Raw genomic sequence first — 16,159 nt, 5'->3', positions numbered from 1 at the left:
ACGGAATCTTTGACTCTAAATATGATTATACCGGAATATTATAACGGAATATTTGTTAACGGAATATTTAACTGAAATTAATAAATATTTGTAACTGTTATAATATTTCCTCATGATTTGGTTCAAATACGTTGAAGAAATTTAATTTGTTACAAATATATTTCTCTAGATCTTTTTAATGATTTAATTCACATATTCTACCAATTGATATTTAGAATTAAAAAAAGAAAGACAATCAATTTTTATATGATTTAACTTATTGTGAAATATGGAGTCTTGATGCATTTTAGTTTAGTAGGCTATCATGATTCTTTTTTCCAAAAATTTAGAAAGAATAGCTAAGGAGAGGTGAATGATATCATCTCTAACGATAATAATTGTTATTTTGTATGGGCCCATTTACATTCAATTTAAAATATTATTTTTTAAAAAATTATATAAATTTTGGTATTGACATTAGTAAGTATTTTGATAATAATTTAGACATCAATGATTGACTTGACTCGTGATGAGTTAAAGTTTTAGAATTATCAATTAGAAATTCAATATCATTAAGAAAGCTTTAGGGAAAATATAATCATTAATGGTCATTATTTTTTTAATCTTTTGGTAATTAAACAAAAATATTCATTAAAGTTAAAAAAAACTCAAAATTGATAATTATATATATATAATATATATATTCTTAAAATATTTTTGATAAAATAAATAAAATATTACAGTAAAAAATAACCATATATAAAATGTTAACTATGTATTATATTCTTTAAGTAATAAGACATTATTAATTGGCATTCCGAATGTTAACTTTTTGAGTTGGCCCCTACTAATCATTTGTGCATTTTCATTTGAATGTATTCAATAAACATAGGTAATGTAATTTAATCGTTATAGATGCACCAATTCCTTTTTTTCATTTAACATATAATATGATCACATACTTTTAAAATTATTGCAGGGTAATTATTATATGAGTTTAAGATTTAATTTATTGCAACTTCAACTATGAAAGAGACTTACATTCAAACAGTAGTAGATTGCACCTGCGCGGTTCTTCTAGTTTGAGTACACATCTTTTTGGAACTTTACTGAATACGTTTATCATGAAAGGCTTTCACCTAATCACTTCAAATCAACACATGTGACTAAAGATAAAAAAACTCCCTAAGCAATATTTTAAACAAAAACCATTTCTCCGATCTGACGAGAGTACCTTCGGGTCGCAGTTAAATTGACGCCCCAGAAAAATCCCATAACATGGAAATTGTGCTGTGTATAGTGACAAACAGTACCTCGAGAACCCAAGAACAGCCACAGCAAAAAAAGAATATCAGAAAAAATCAGTTATATATGTTTTCAGAAAAGTGCGATTGCTCTTTATTTTTACAATAAGCATGTCTGATATAAGAGTAACCAATTGGTCATTAAAAAATCAGAAAGACTCATTATCATGTACAATAATTTTCCTTCTAATATACAATAACTGGTTCCCATCAGACAAGTCGTAGTACCAGAACTTGGATTTTCGATGCCACTAAACTAGTGTGAGATTACCAGCATCTAGAATGGCTTCGTTATTACCGGGTGTAGCTCTGCTCACAGTGATAAATCATTAATGAGACTAAGACAGAATAGAGAGGCGAAAAATAGGTCTAGCAGAAGAAATAGTACCTTTGATAGCTCAAAGCTGACATTCTGTATAAACATGCGAAAACAAGGAGATGCAATCCAATGGAGTAAAAGAAAACGAATGTCCGGGCATATCTAGGAAGGCATACCCATGTTAATCTAAGATTATTATTATGGAAGATTGAAACTTCCAGTATACATAATCAATGATATCATAATTCTCACTGAAGTCAATGGTTAACAATGAAAGAGTAAATAGCAAACAAAATATAGCGGATATGAAGCTAATTTGCAGGGGTGTTTGAAAAAAAAGGTGTTAGAGCATACTTGTTGCCAAGTAGAAAACGGCCACTGCTAAGAGTAATTTTATCCCGTAAGCCAAGATCCTTGTACCTTTGATCCCTTTCCTGATACGTGAAGAGATATAGAAGGTTAAAGCTGATTGATTGTTAGTGAGACATGAAACAAGCGTAACAATATTAGTGTCCTAGTTCCACTGTCACACAAGAGGGTGCACCTCTCATCAAAATAAGTAGATGAAATAGTGATGAACCTAAATTATATATCACTGAAATCAAATTCTAATTGGGGAAAGGTCATATTGGTAGACAAAGGAATCTAAAATGAATAAAGAATCCTTCCAAATCTGCCTGGGCCATTATACTGACATCTGTTCAAAATCAAACAGCATTGTTAGTAGAATACATATTTATCAAAACAAGTATATCCATGCTTGTGATAAATATCGTAGTCATATTTGCTAATGGTGCATAAGGTTTGTTCATTCTTGAGGGAATACATAACTTCAGCAAGCAGGCTGGATGATTCAGGTAGACCAAGCAGATTAAGTGAATTGGCCAAGCCAGGCAAATTGTGTAGCTGAGCAGGTTAGGCAGACTGAGGGAATTGGACAGGATGGGTGAGGCAAGCAAAGTGGATTGGCATGGACTGATGGAACAAGCTAAGAAAATGAGGGAGAAACAGACAAGTCAAGTTAGACTGGATGAGACAAACAAGTCGGGTGAGCCATGTAGGCTAAACTGTCTAAACAGCTGGATGGACAAGTCAAGCAGGTTAATAGACCAGACAACCCAATCAAATCGGCTTGATAGATGGGACAAAATGAGCAACCTGAACAAGTCGTGCATTGGACAATTTAGGCAAAATGAGCTGAGAGAGCTGATGAGACAAGCAGACCAATCAGGCCACCTGATACATAGTACAAGCGGACCGATTGAACCAGGTTGGCTAGACAGAATATTTTTTGTAGAGATATTTAGTAATGGGATGACTATTCCTTGTCTATTATTCTTACTCTATTCCAATCTCTAGGATAACTATTTCATTACTTGTCGATCCTATCCCATGAACCAAGACAAACACAAGTTATTCACGGAATGGAATGTTAAAACATTGAATATCATTGAAATCTGCTACTATTTTTAACATTTCACGAGAGAATTGACACACAACTTAACTATCGTCCTGAAAACAGGGCTGACAAAAATTTTCAGGAAATTGAGCAGATTATAACACATTGGGACAGATAATGTTCACTGATTCATGCAAAATGGAAACTCAAAATAAGAGCAAATTTAATCTATTGATACAACTATGCACTTTATGAGGGATATATACCTTCTTTGAGAAAGCAGCAAAAGGATTTATATCATCCTCATACATTTTCTTATACTTGGACTCAACATCAGAATTACCTGTTTCAATGTCTTCTGCATACTGAAAAAGAACATAACAAAATGAAAGGTCGCCACTAGGTATTGATGTACATACAAGAAGGAAAAATGTGTAAGAACCTTCTTAGGGCCTCTAGATGAAAGCTTTTCAAGATTGTAATCTTGAACATAGCGGATCTTGCCATAAAGTTTTACATTATCAGCCTTAGTATTTTCCAGTTCTACGACCAGCATCCCCATCTTCTCCTTCAATTGCCTTACTTCCTGATAAATTATAAAAATAATGAAACAAGCACCCAAAGATAGAAAACACAATTTCCATTTGGTACTGTAAGATCACATGCCTCTTCTGATGCTCGTAAGCGTGTTCTGAAACGGTCACGCTGGTTACATATGACCTTGAGCATCGAACTTTGGTCTTGATCTGAAACTGCGAATCTGTTATCACCCTGAGATGGTATATGATATGAGCAATGATCGATTACAATATCAATAATTCTGATTCCTACATATTCACTTGATTAGGATAGACTATCATTACAATCAATAGTTTTCTCTTTAAAAAAACGTCAACACAATATTCTTTTTCCCACTTAACAAGATATGCATATGAGTTAAAATCCCCAGGCTAGAGATAAAATAACTGGGTAGCGCCCAGTAAGATACACTCAAATAAAAAAATAAAAGTCTAAACTTCCAGACCATGAAGGACAGAATAGGTAAGCCATAAAAATAATTTCCAGTTTTATATATAAAAACCATCCAAAAAAAAGGCTATAGTGACTTTATATCAAATCAACTGCTAAAGCATACTGGAAAATCACCTCAGATACATCATTTGAGCCAACTTCCTGAATATCCCAATCATTAAGTGATCCTCTTCTTTCAGTAGAGTTATAACCCTGCAACAATTTTTTTATAAAAAATGTCAAGTACAATTTTCAAAGTCCAAAACCTATTTATAAGTAAAAAATAACGTATAATACTCAGAAATTTCATCATGTTACTAAATAAATAAAATCTAGAAATAACTTACAGAAGTCTAGGGCTAGACTATAAGCTAATTTAAAAAGAATAACAAGAACAGTAGAAGGGCATTTGCAGCATCCAAACGCAATGCAGTACCTTTAAAATATCATCTTCCAGTTTTGTAATAAGCTTCTGTTGTTCATCCAACTTGGCAGTAAGTTCTGCAATCTTAGCTTCAGCAGCTTCTAGAAGACTAGTTTTCTCTGATATTTTGACCTTAGAACATAATTTTTTTAACAGAAGGTACTAAATTTAGTATTAACGACGAGTGGAAAAACTCAAAACAAGAAAGCACCAAACACAGAACAAAAAAATGTTATGATGTTTCTAACTGTTAGATTCATCAACTGAACAAATTACTATGAATTAAATATACTGATGGCACTTCAGACCTTTAATTGTGTTAACTCATGCTCCATCTTGCGGTTTTTGTCAAGTAAAAGAGACTCAAGCTTGCTCATCTCTTCACCAGTAGTAGCTAGTTCCCAATCTTCAGCTTCAATGGAATTATATCCAACTGCCTGAAGAAAAGAATCAAGAGATGTGAAAATTTAGATAACAGAAATAATATATATCTGAAATTCAAAAGAAGAAAATTGCATCCACTAGCGGAGTTATTTCAAAGGTGGTGAAATAGAGAAGAAATATTTGCTTAATCTAAGTAATTCACACTAAAATAAGATCGCAAACATTCAGCTTTCCCACTTTTCCAGTCTGATGAAAAGAATGAAATATTAATTTTGTGTATAAAGTCCAGTTACATGATGCAACCAAGCTTAAGTGATAAATGTCAAGGCTTTTATCAATACTTATCATGAAATTTTCTTCTGGCCAATTTGTCTGGTAAAAGAAACTCAAGCTTGCTCATCTATTCACCAGCTTAAGTTTTTGTGGAAAGAGTTCAGGTGACTTAATTCATTAATGACCATATCCTATATCAATGAACAAGCTGATGCATTTGTTTCAACTTTTTCTTGAGAAACCAAATTCTATTGCTGAATGCATTGTGCCTGTTAGTTCACTCAAGTAGGACTGTGACTTAATAAATTGCAATTATGTTAAATTATATCTCTGAAATAGTCACAATAAGGGCAAATTGTAAATAATATTGTGACGCAGGCTATCTGGAACGATCTTATAAGAATAAACAGTTATCTTTAGGATAATTACTAACCGAAACAACTTGAGAGCAAAGTATTCAAAATGGACCTTTGAATGACTGTTGCATTGGTATGGAATAACACCATATGTACACTTAATATAATAAGTGAAATTTGTAGCATTGAACTGTACCCAAGGTTTAAAATATCGAGTCGTGCCGAGGTTTCGGTCCCGGACCGGATCGATATAGTTTCGGTACCGTATCGTACCGTGCCAGTATAGTTTCGGTATTTTTAAAATATAAAATATATTAACTAAAATAAAAAATTTAATCTAAATATTTAAAATAAAAAATATAATATTTTTAAAAAATAATAAGATAATTTTATGGGTTTTAATAAAATTTATTTAAATTATCTTCAACTATAGATAGGAATTGATTATTAAAATCTAATTAAACCCTAAGTTTTAAAACCGAAACAAAAATCGAGACCACTGTGGACGCGCACGACGGGGGCACGTGCGACCCGTGCGCACAGGCGCCGCCAAGCCCACGCGACGCCTCCGGTGACGTCGCCGGGCCTAGGCGGCGCCTCCGGTGGCGTCGCAAGGCTCGGGCGGCGCCTCCGGTGGCATCGGCGAGGCCGCACGACACCTCCAAAGGTATCACCAAGACCACGCGACGCCTCCGGTGGCGTCTCCCAGTCGGAATTCCTGTGTTGGTGTTGTGCCAGTGCCGATCCGTCAACTGAACGAAATTTTCGCCAGTATCACGCAATACGGCTCGAGATTTTAATCCCTAATTGTACCATCAAAAATCCTCCAATGGACAAACTACAATTATGTTAAATTATCTCTCTGAATAATTACACTGGGAGCAAAGCATATACATCATCAAGTAGGAACAAACTACTGAGGATAAAGAAAGGAAGGATGTAGATGAACTGAAACAACTACTGGCTAAATACCTAAGTGGATCTTCAAAAGTAGAGTTATATTGCAAAATTGTTTAAGAATAGCTATTGAGTATGCAGTATCAAATAGTCTAGAGGAATCCAAAAGAAGAATGCATGTACACAAATGTTAGGTAGTGAATCAAATGGCCAATTGCATTTCATGGACCTGAAGGATTTTGACTTTTTTACGCAGATCATCAACTAATCTTGTGGTCGGTCTTTCTTGAAGTTCTCTTCTTAACTCCAAAAGAGCACTATCCTGCAAGAAAATGGAGATACAGAGATTTGGAACTGCATGTATTGTTATTTTATCAAATCTAATTGTGTTAATAAAAGATGTGATAGTTTTGAACATGTCCAAGATCATATTGTTGTGCTGGGAAATTGTGATAAAATTTTAATCAAACTATAATTGTTGGTCATCTCAACCGCTAAAATGTTGCTTCTTATCAGTTATCATATAAAAAAATTAGGTATGAACAAAGAACTGAAACCTTTTCATTGATTAGTGCATTCAACTTCTTCATCTCATTCAAATGCTGCTCCCTCTCATTTAATAATGTGGATTCCATGTTATGAAGCTCCATATTCAACTCAGAGATTATTTTCTCCTTTGCATTCAAGGAGCTCTCCAACATAATGTTCATCTCCACATCACTACAACAGATGCATTAAAAAAAAAGAATTGAATAGTAACCAGGGAAAATGACAACATCTAATAAAAATTTGCTTTAAACAAAACAATTTATTTCATCTATTATGTAATGGGTGTAACAGTTGCAAACGTCAAGGAATTTCATTTACGCTAATTGGGGAAAAAATGAATTGAACAAAATGTTTTTAACATACCAATAAAAAGTTCTATAGATCTTCATCTACACATAAAAGGTATTACAAAATACAGGAATGAAATATAAAAAAACTAAATATCAAAGATCAGTCTAGCCCTAGGTACGCTTAACATCTAAGAATGCAAATTACTATGTAACTTGAACGTTAATGAAACATTGTAAATGCTGCAATGAACACTTGAACTCAACCAAATAGTCTAGGACTTATCAATCAGATAGTTACAACTTGCAATTGTTGTCTTTGCACCAATTGGTGCAGAAATCTTTGTCTATTTTGTAATAAATAGAGTATAAAACCTTTTCTTGTCTTCATTGGTTTCGTCTGTTGATTGCACCTGGGAACGCAGAAGTCCCTGCACAAAAAGTAAGGTAAAATACTATAAAGTAACTTGGCAGAAAAATAAAAAATAAATAAGTGATACAGAGAATATAGGAATAGTAATACAAAGAATTTAAGAAATACAAATAAACAGAAAATCTCTGTAGACAAGCTTGATCTTGAAAAGAGAGAAATTCTAAAGTGAACTCCAAGTTTGGTAACTAAGCAAGGGTCGAAAGCAATGTACAAGGAGTTCAATAGGATCTCATGGTGCCATCACTCGTGAATATATAGAAAAAGATATTTTAATGTGTTCTTGCCTTAGACAAGGCTGACTCCAAAATGTTGGAACAATACAGCTAGGCTGTTGTTGTCATTGATTCTTCAATATGTCCTGAAAATTAAGCTACAAAGAGCAACTAAGGAAATTTGTGTGGCCAACCTAAAAGAAATTTGCTTTTCTGTAGTTGGAGAATTAATATAAAAAATACTATTTCCAGGGAGAAATTTAGTGTAGCTCCAATAAATGATAAAAATAAGATAAAATAAGTGGAGATAGCGCAAACATGACAGAAGGAGACCAATAGATTCAAATTGAACCAATTATATTGGATGGCATAAGGCGTAGAGAGAGGCCAAAGGAATACCTAGTTACTGGATGAAAAAAGGGATTTTAATTGATTTAAACACTAGTGATTTAGCTGTGCAAAGAGTTCAATGTAGGGATAAAATTACTAGATTTTTATAAAATAAATCATCAAAGACACAGAAGCATTACACACTCAAGTAAACTCTTTATGACACAAGTGGAATAGAATGAAAATAAGCAATGAAGAAATTGTAACCTTCTCCCTCTCCAGACTAAGTAGCCGAGTTTGAGCACGTTCAACTTCATCCATTAAGAGATTTACCTCAGCTTCCTTCGCAGCACTTTCTTCCTCTGCAGAAGAACTGAAGTTAATATGACTTCTGGGGTCTTACATGTAACTGACAGCTACATCTACTTTTGTTGCAGAAATCATCTAGGTCCCTAGAAAAAATAGAGGTAATTGTAAACATGCTACCTGATTGAGTGCGAAGTTCAAACAACTGGCTTTGAGCAATCTCATGCAATTTCTGCATATTGATCACGCTTTCCTTGGCCTGCCTTAGCTGATCCTGCATCAAGAGTTCCCTGAAAAAGAAAAGAAAAAAGATAGGATAATGAAGTAGTCAAGATTAAATCTAGTAGAACCATGAGACATTTTTGGTATTTGGACATTTCATTTATCTTCTTTTGTCTGTGTTAGACATCCCATACTGTTAGAAAGTTAACAACTATTTTAGGATAGTTGGTCGTGGAAATCTTTTAATATGGGAAATCTCTTATCATGGAAATTTCTTGATATGGGGAATCCCTTAATTTAGGAATATAATATTTTAATTTATTCTTTTCTATTTTTTCAGTTTATATACACAATGTATATATACCCATTATTATGCATAATAAAGGATATAAAGTGAGAATTTCATTCCACATTTTTTTACATGGTATCAAACAGAGATAAATTATATTCATGAGCAATCAAGTGTGTGTTTGTCAGTTATTCTCCAACACAGAAAGGCTACAAGTGTTATCATCCACCTACACGAAAATTTTATATTTCTGTTGACGTCACTTTTGAGGAAGGTCAATCATTCTTTTCTTAGCCTTATCTTCAAGGGGAATCTAGCTCTAGTGAGGAAGATAAGACTGAAGATCTACTTTTTCTTGACCTACCCAGTTCAAGGCCTCACTCATCTCAATCCATATCATCTTCATAGGAGCTACCCCTACAGCCTAAATTGTCTCCACAAGAACCTGATCCTACACAAGTCCAAAACTCAACTCCTACTCCTAAAAATGAAGTATGTACAAACCCAATTTCCTCTCCTATTTCATCTGATTATGATTTGCCTATTGCCTTTAGAAAAGGGATAAAAGAGTGAGCTAACTATCCAAGATATTCATTGGTCAAATCAGTGTCTTTTCACATATTTTCTTCATCTCACAAAAGGAACTCTAGAAAGATACTCAAGGTTAGTTATTAAGGGCTACACACAAACCTATGGAGTAGACTATCAAGAAACATTTGCACCGGTGGCCAAGATGAATACAATGAGACTTCTATTGTCTTTGGCTGCAAATTTCAATTAGAATTTACAATAGTTTGATGTAAAGAATGTCTTCCTTCATGGTGACTTTGAGGAAGAGATATCTATGGAGATTCCACTGGGCTTTGGAGGAGACATCAAAGGGAGAAAGGTTTGCAAATTGAAAAGGACATTATATGGACTCAAGCAATCTCCAAGAGCTTGTTTTAGCAGTTTACAAAGGTGATGCTCAATACCGAGTATAAACAGAGTCATGGTGATCATACATTATTCATCAAACACACAACTTCAGGAGGAGTTGCTGCTCTACTAGTGTATGTTGATGACATAATTGTTACCGGGAATGATGAAAAAGAAAAGGAGGCCTGAAAAATTATTTGGCAAAGGAATTTGAGATCAAAGACTTGGGGTGCTTGAAATACTTCCTCGGGATAGAAGTAGCTCGGTCTCAGCTAGGTATCTTCATTTCCCAACAAAAGTATGTAATTGACCTCTTGAAAGAAACTAGTAAATTAGCATGTAAACCTGCTTTAACTCTGATTGATCCCAATCACAAACTTGGAGAGGCGAATGATGATAGGACAGTGGACAAGGATTTCAAAAATTGGTGGGACAACTAATATATTTAACACACACTCGACCAGACATTGCCTATGCTGTGAGTGTGGTAAGTGAGTTCATGCATAACCCTAAAGAAGTTCATCTACAAATTGCAAATCGAATACTCCACTATTTGAAAGCTAATCCAGGAAAAGGAATTTTATTCAAGAAAAGTGAGGGGTTGATTCTTGAAGCTTGCACTGATGCAAACTATGTAGGATCTTCGGCTGATAGACATTCCACAACAGGTTATTGCATGTTCCTAAGTGGTAATCTGGTCACATGGAGGAGTAAGAAATAAAATGTCGTAGCTCAATCAAGTGTAGAAATAGAGTTCAAGGCTATGGCTTAAGATGTATGTGAACTACTATGATTGAAGATCATCCTTGAAGATCTCAACATAAAATGGGAGCAGCCTATGAGACTATATTGCGACAATAAATCAGCAATCAATATTGCTCATAATCCAACAACATGACAGGACATAGCACATCAAGATCGATAGACATTTTATAAAGGAGAAGTTAGATAACAAATTAATTTGTACTCCTTATGTATCTACAAAGGAGCAACTTGTAGATGTGTTTACAAAAAGACTTAATGGACACGACTTCTCAACGATTATATCCAAGTTGGGAATGGATGATATCTATTCATTAACTTGAGGGGAAGTGTTGGAAAGTTAACAACTATCTTAGGATAGTTGATAAATATAGCACGATAGCATGTTGAGTTTTCAAAGTAATTATCAGCATAAGTACCTTTCTTTGAGGACTTCTAGAGTTTTCTGATTTTCTTCAGCCAGACTGCGTTGCTTGATTTCAACAATCTCTCTTACTTTTTCTTCCATCTAAAAATTCAATGGAACAAAAATATGTACAAGATACAAAAATCATCAGGTTGTATAAAGTGGAAGTTGTAAGGAGTAAGAGGCAAACATAACAAAAAATGGTTTGATTTATTGATTGATTTATTTATTGTGATATAGCTTTACAAAGAGCAATGTGGGAGAATGTGTCCAAGTACACAACCTAAATAGTTGAGATAAATGCATCTAGATGATGATGATACTAAATCAAATGCCATAAAAGAAGTTAGTATTTTAAAAAGTAACTTTCTGTTACCTCCTGGGAGTTTTAGACTAGGGACTGAATTGAATATGCAATATGCAATCCATTTAGGCATTTGGATGGCAAGGCAAAGCAAATTGGTGATTCTTGTGAGTTAGGGGGTTGTCTAGGCAGTGAAAAGAAGGATTACTTGATGATCAAGAACTTAATAAGAACATTTGTGATGATCTTTCTCCACTAAAGAAGAGAAATTGAATTTGAAATACTAAAGTAAGTTCTTGAAAGAGTAGCACATAATTTTTACATGTTAAATATTTGTTTTGCAAGTGATAAACAATTCACATATTAATTATAAACATTATATTTTAAATATAACATATTCTCCATTGTTATTAAATTTTATATTGTATGATTGACATCTTTTATGTCAAATTATTGGACTGGATGACAATTTGTATATTTGTTGGATGTATGCTAACCATTTTTATCAATACAAATATTTTTAGTACCAACCACAAACACCTCGATATAAATTCCCTATGTTGCATGTGCAGTGCACCATGCGATGGGCCAATCACTTGCTACTACGAAATGACTTTTAAAGCCTTGATAAAGGAATCCATCTCTATGATCAAGTCAATTGAAGTGTAGATCAGTTCCATATTCAACTACGCATTGCATTTGGTTAAGACTAGTAAATTGGTAGGTCGACCTCTAAACCTTGTGTAGTGCATAATGCAATGATGGTAATCCAAATTTCTATCAAACTTATCCTCATCCTCAATGTTACCTTAAAGAATATCTAAAGAAATAAAAATTCATAACTATAAACTAGTTGAGCTAGTTGCCTATGGGTGTCCTGGCTTGTGGCAACCAAGGATTAAAATAATTCCTCTTCTACATTGTTGATTATATCCAAATTGAACTTAAGCTACACAATAAAGTGATAGCTCAATCGTGCTATTAAAACACAAGCAGATGAATAGAACAAAAAGAAAATCTTAGCAAGAAACAAACAACAGCTAAACAAGAAAAGGAAATGCAAGAAACTATGCCAGGTGACAAGGTAATGCAAGTGTGCTAACCTGTTGCTCTAACTGGCGATTTCTCTCCTCAAGTCTTCTAATTGTAGCTTGTTGGTTCCTCAGATGACTGGCTTCAGACCGATACTCTTCAAGTTCAAGCTTCATTTTTCGATTCTCAGACTCTAGTTCTGACAACTTTTGGTCTTGATCCTAATAAGAAAGCAATATAACCAAGACTGTCATGAACAATAGAATAGGTTGCAAGTGAACTACAACCTTTCAGCCAATATATGATCCAGAGATGTAGAAGTTACATGACATGATTTCCTAAGGAAGTAAGCTTATGCTATCAGAAAAAAAAAACAAGGAAATGAAGTGAAATCAAAGGATATCAAAAAGAAGAAAGATGACAGAACATGAGTCATTGCTGAAAAAAGAGCTTACAGCAATAGATGCAAGAGCTGGATAAGGATCTGGAGCTTCATAAAGTTTCTGATAGATGTTAAGGAAGGAATTTTCACCAAATTTTGCCCTCTTTGTTAGATTGTCGACTTCTTCTTGATAACTCTTAAGCAAGGAGTTAAACAAATTCAGCTTATCATCTGCAGATGCTTTCTTAAAATCTGTAAATCAAACAAAAAAAATATGTGGCATAGATAAGTATCAGAAACTAGAAAAATTCCCAAGTTAAAGTTTTGTTTCTACAAAACTGTTCTTTGACAAAGAACTTAAAGTCAAGGGTAGTCATCCTCAACATGTCATCATAAAGAAGAAAAGATCGTAATCAGATGCAATGGTGCATAATTCAGAAAATAAAAGCACTTTTTTTTCTTTTTCATAGCAAAGCTTATCTTACTAACCACTATGCTAGACCGACCAGATGCTAAGAGCATGCATAACATAGGGTTGGCACTTAATATGCCAACATTCTCTGCCACAATGCTTGCAGTTGCAGCATTACACATATGGCGGGAGCATATTACAATGATCAAGTAAATACAAATAATTGGTTTGACATCTAGCATATACCACGAGTACTCTCAGCAAGCTTCCGTCTATTCTTCTGACTAACTTCCTGGTTTTCAGCAATCTTTAGCCCTTGTTCATCAAGCCCACTTCTTTCCTTTTCTAGATCAAAATCTGTCACAAAATAATATGCCACATAGGCAGATAAAAACAATTTTCAGTCTCAAAATTACCTAGAAAAACAGAACAACACAGAGCTAGCTATCAAAAGAAAAGTAGCAACAATAAAACTACAAACAGCTTAGAAGAAAACTTTATATTTAAATGCATGATTCTTACATTATTGCATTATATAATTTGTAAGCAATGGCCATAATTGAAATAAAGTTTGAGATGAACATGAAATATTTCAGTATTTCAAAAATATATTGGTTTAACAATAGCGACCAAACAGTTAATCAAGACTTAAGAGAGACCAGTTGTCATTTCACATTGAATAACCATCTATTTTTTGAAGCAAAAATTGACAATTATAAAGCGATGGTTGTTAAATAAAAAATATGATACAAGTAAGGTCAATTCTAAATTCTGGAAAACCATGTTTTATAGAAAGCAAGGGAAATCAAGCACTTTTAATTAACAATTATTTCTTTGTATTGAAAGCTCAATGCCATGAGGTATGAGAAATTTAATTAATTACTAGGACTTTTAGTAATTAATGTAATTTAAGGTCTTTCCATTGCTATCAATTAATAGTGGGAAGTTTCTATGTTAAATGGTTGTATGCGGGCATCATCTGTAATGTTTAAAGCAGACTTAGTAGAATTTAAAGAATTATTATATATCCATTCTTTTCGATCTCCTACCTGATATATATAAAAACACTATTACCATACCTACTTCCTCTTCTTTCTCCCTCTTCCTCTTCTCTTCTTGGTTCTAGTTTGCTCCTTCCTCTACTTCTTCCTAATCCTAGGTTTAAGTTTTTTCCCTCCAAACTCCTTACGTCAAGCTCCTTTTCTTTTCTTTTTCTTCCTAGTGCTTTATTACTTTTCAAAAAAGTATCCTTGAACAAACACCTCCATGAGATCCCTTTACAGGCACTTTCCATTACTTCAATGCAATCTGTCAACAATCAATCCTTGAGGCAAGAAGGGGATGCTATCCTTCCATTTGCTATTAAAGCATGGTTTGTCTTGTACAGACATGTCATGATTCCAACTGACCGACATCACTTATAAAAATTGCATTTAAGTGGTCAGATTCTTTTAGTGCCTACCATCAATTTAAGATCTACAAACAATCACCACTCAAAGAACTTGGCATGATTTCATCAAACCTTTGAAAGTTAAATTAGAAGATTTCATAGAACATTTGTAATTCTAACTGTGTAATTTATACTTTGAATTTCAGATCAAATTAAACATCACAACTATATCTCAACTTGAGCTGGTCAGAGTCGAGTTCTTTTAGTATGGGAAAATGGTGCGTTAAAGCTATAATTACTAGGATTAATGAAATGTAAGGCAGCTCCTTTACTAGTGTGTATTTCATCAGTTCAGCAGTAGATTCTATGCCAAGTGCCAATATGCCAAATATCATATTCATGTTCAATTCTTAAGAAGTCTAACAGTTACAATTTAAAGAAATATCTTCGTTCCCTCCCATTTCCTCCTTTATCATTTCTGCATTTGATTTATATTAATTCCTAATAAAAACACTAACTAGAGATAAAACATTGTTTGGATTTCATGCAAGGCAAATAGGGAAAAAATGGGATAGAACATAAAAAAAAATGAATTTCAAGCAAGGCAATCGGGGCAAAAATGTGGTGGAGCATTAAAATCTCCATTTCTACACCCACCCAAGTTTCAGGTTTCAATTTACTTCTCATCCCTGAGGATGAAGCAAATGGGTTGAAGCAGCCCAATCAAGGTGGGTTGGTGTGACTCCTCACTAAGGTGGGGAAAATTCAATCATTAAATGCTCCTCTTCCTTCAACAGAACACACAAAGTAGCAGGATCTACTTGGTCGAGAAACACGTTAGTTACGCTGAGACTTCCTTAAACTGACACAACGAAAGAAGTGAAATTATATTGGAACCGCCAAACAAATCTAAGAATGACAGCGTTAGTAATTGTACTAAGCATTGTTTTTGTTAAGAAATTGCCTTCAAAGAAATCAAACAAAATTCCTGATTACAAAAGCACAACATGAACAGAAAACGATCATATTAAGTTTCAAAATAAAACCCTGCTACCGTCCTCATCGATAGTATAAGGCGTTTCGCATTGCCAGACACCGATCGGATAGATTTGCAACAGGAATAAATCATCAAAACGCACATAACTCTTATCACCAACTTAAATGCAAATTGCCACGAGGGGCGAATGGAGAGAGCGAGAGGTACCTCTCCAGAAGCTGCAGACGACGTTGATAGACGACGGCAAACCGCTGCCTCTGTCTCTCTCGGGACCGGATTGACTGGCCTCCATGGACGGTGCCGGTGGCGGTGTCGAAGGTGGTGCGGCGGAGATCAGATCTGAGACTCGAGCTCTCGCATGGGGTTCCCTTCGCCTGGCCTTTAGCTTCGATTCTAATTAACGCAGCGAAAGGGCAGGACCACAAAAGGACTAAAATTAAGGGGAGCCGGAGTGAACCGACCGCCGACCGGCTCGAGTAGCTGCAAAATGGGAATGTGTCACGCGATGATCACGTGACAGTTCTTTTCCATTGTAGCGCTAGCATATTTCGTTTTTTACAATTAAGCCCCCCTCTCTCTCTC

At 34.4% G+C, this 16,159-nt stretch overlaps 1 protein-coding gene across 1 annotated transcript; it reads right to left on the bottom strand.

Annotated features, from left to right (window-relative positions):
- Positions 1 to 1,328: 1,328 nt before the first annotated feature.
- LOC141827262 (protein CASP) lies at positions 1,329 to 15,990 on the bottom strand. Its single transcript, XM_074714489.1, has 19 exons — positions 15,785 to 15,990; positions 13,437 to 13,547; positions 12,852 to 13,030; positions 12,468 to 12,617; positions 11,074 to 11,162; positions 8,644 to 8,753; positions 8,425 to 8,519; positions 7,558 to 7,613; positions 6,904 to 7,066; positions 6,576 to 6,668; positions 4,745 to 4,873; positions 4,449 to 4,568; positions 4,148 to 4,225; positions 3,664 to 3,772; positions 3,444 to 3,583; positions 3,268 to 3,366; positions 1,957 to 2,036; positions 1,672 to 1,764; positions 1,329 to 1,592 (listed from the first exon to the last, which is right to left on the bottom strand). Exons 1-19 carry the CDS (start codon positions 15,867 to 15,869, stop codon positions 1,535 to 1,537), a joined length of 2,037 nt encoding a protein of 678 aa, XP_074570590.1. The 5' UTR covers positions 15,870 to 15,990; the 3' UTR covers positions 1,329 to 1,534.
- Between the last annotated feature and the right edge of the window lie 169 nt (positions 15,991 to 16,159).

The sequence above is a fragment of the Curcuma longa genome, chromosome 4, assembly GCF_044706935.1.
Source record: "Curcuma longa cultivar G26 ecotype Majalengka, Jawa Barat chromosome 4, ITB_CL_G26_1.1, whole genome shotgun sequence".
Taxonomy (NCBI): Eukaryota; Viridiplantae; Streptophyta; class Magnoliopsida; order Zingiberales; family Zingiberaceae; genus Curcuma; species Curcuma longa.
The sequence above is the reverse complement of the archived record's forward strand: the minus strand, read 5'-3'. Positions and strand labels throughout refer to the sequence as shown.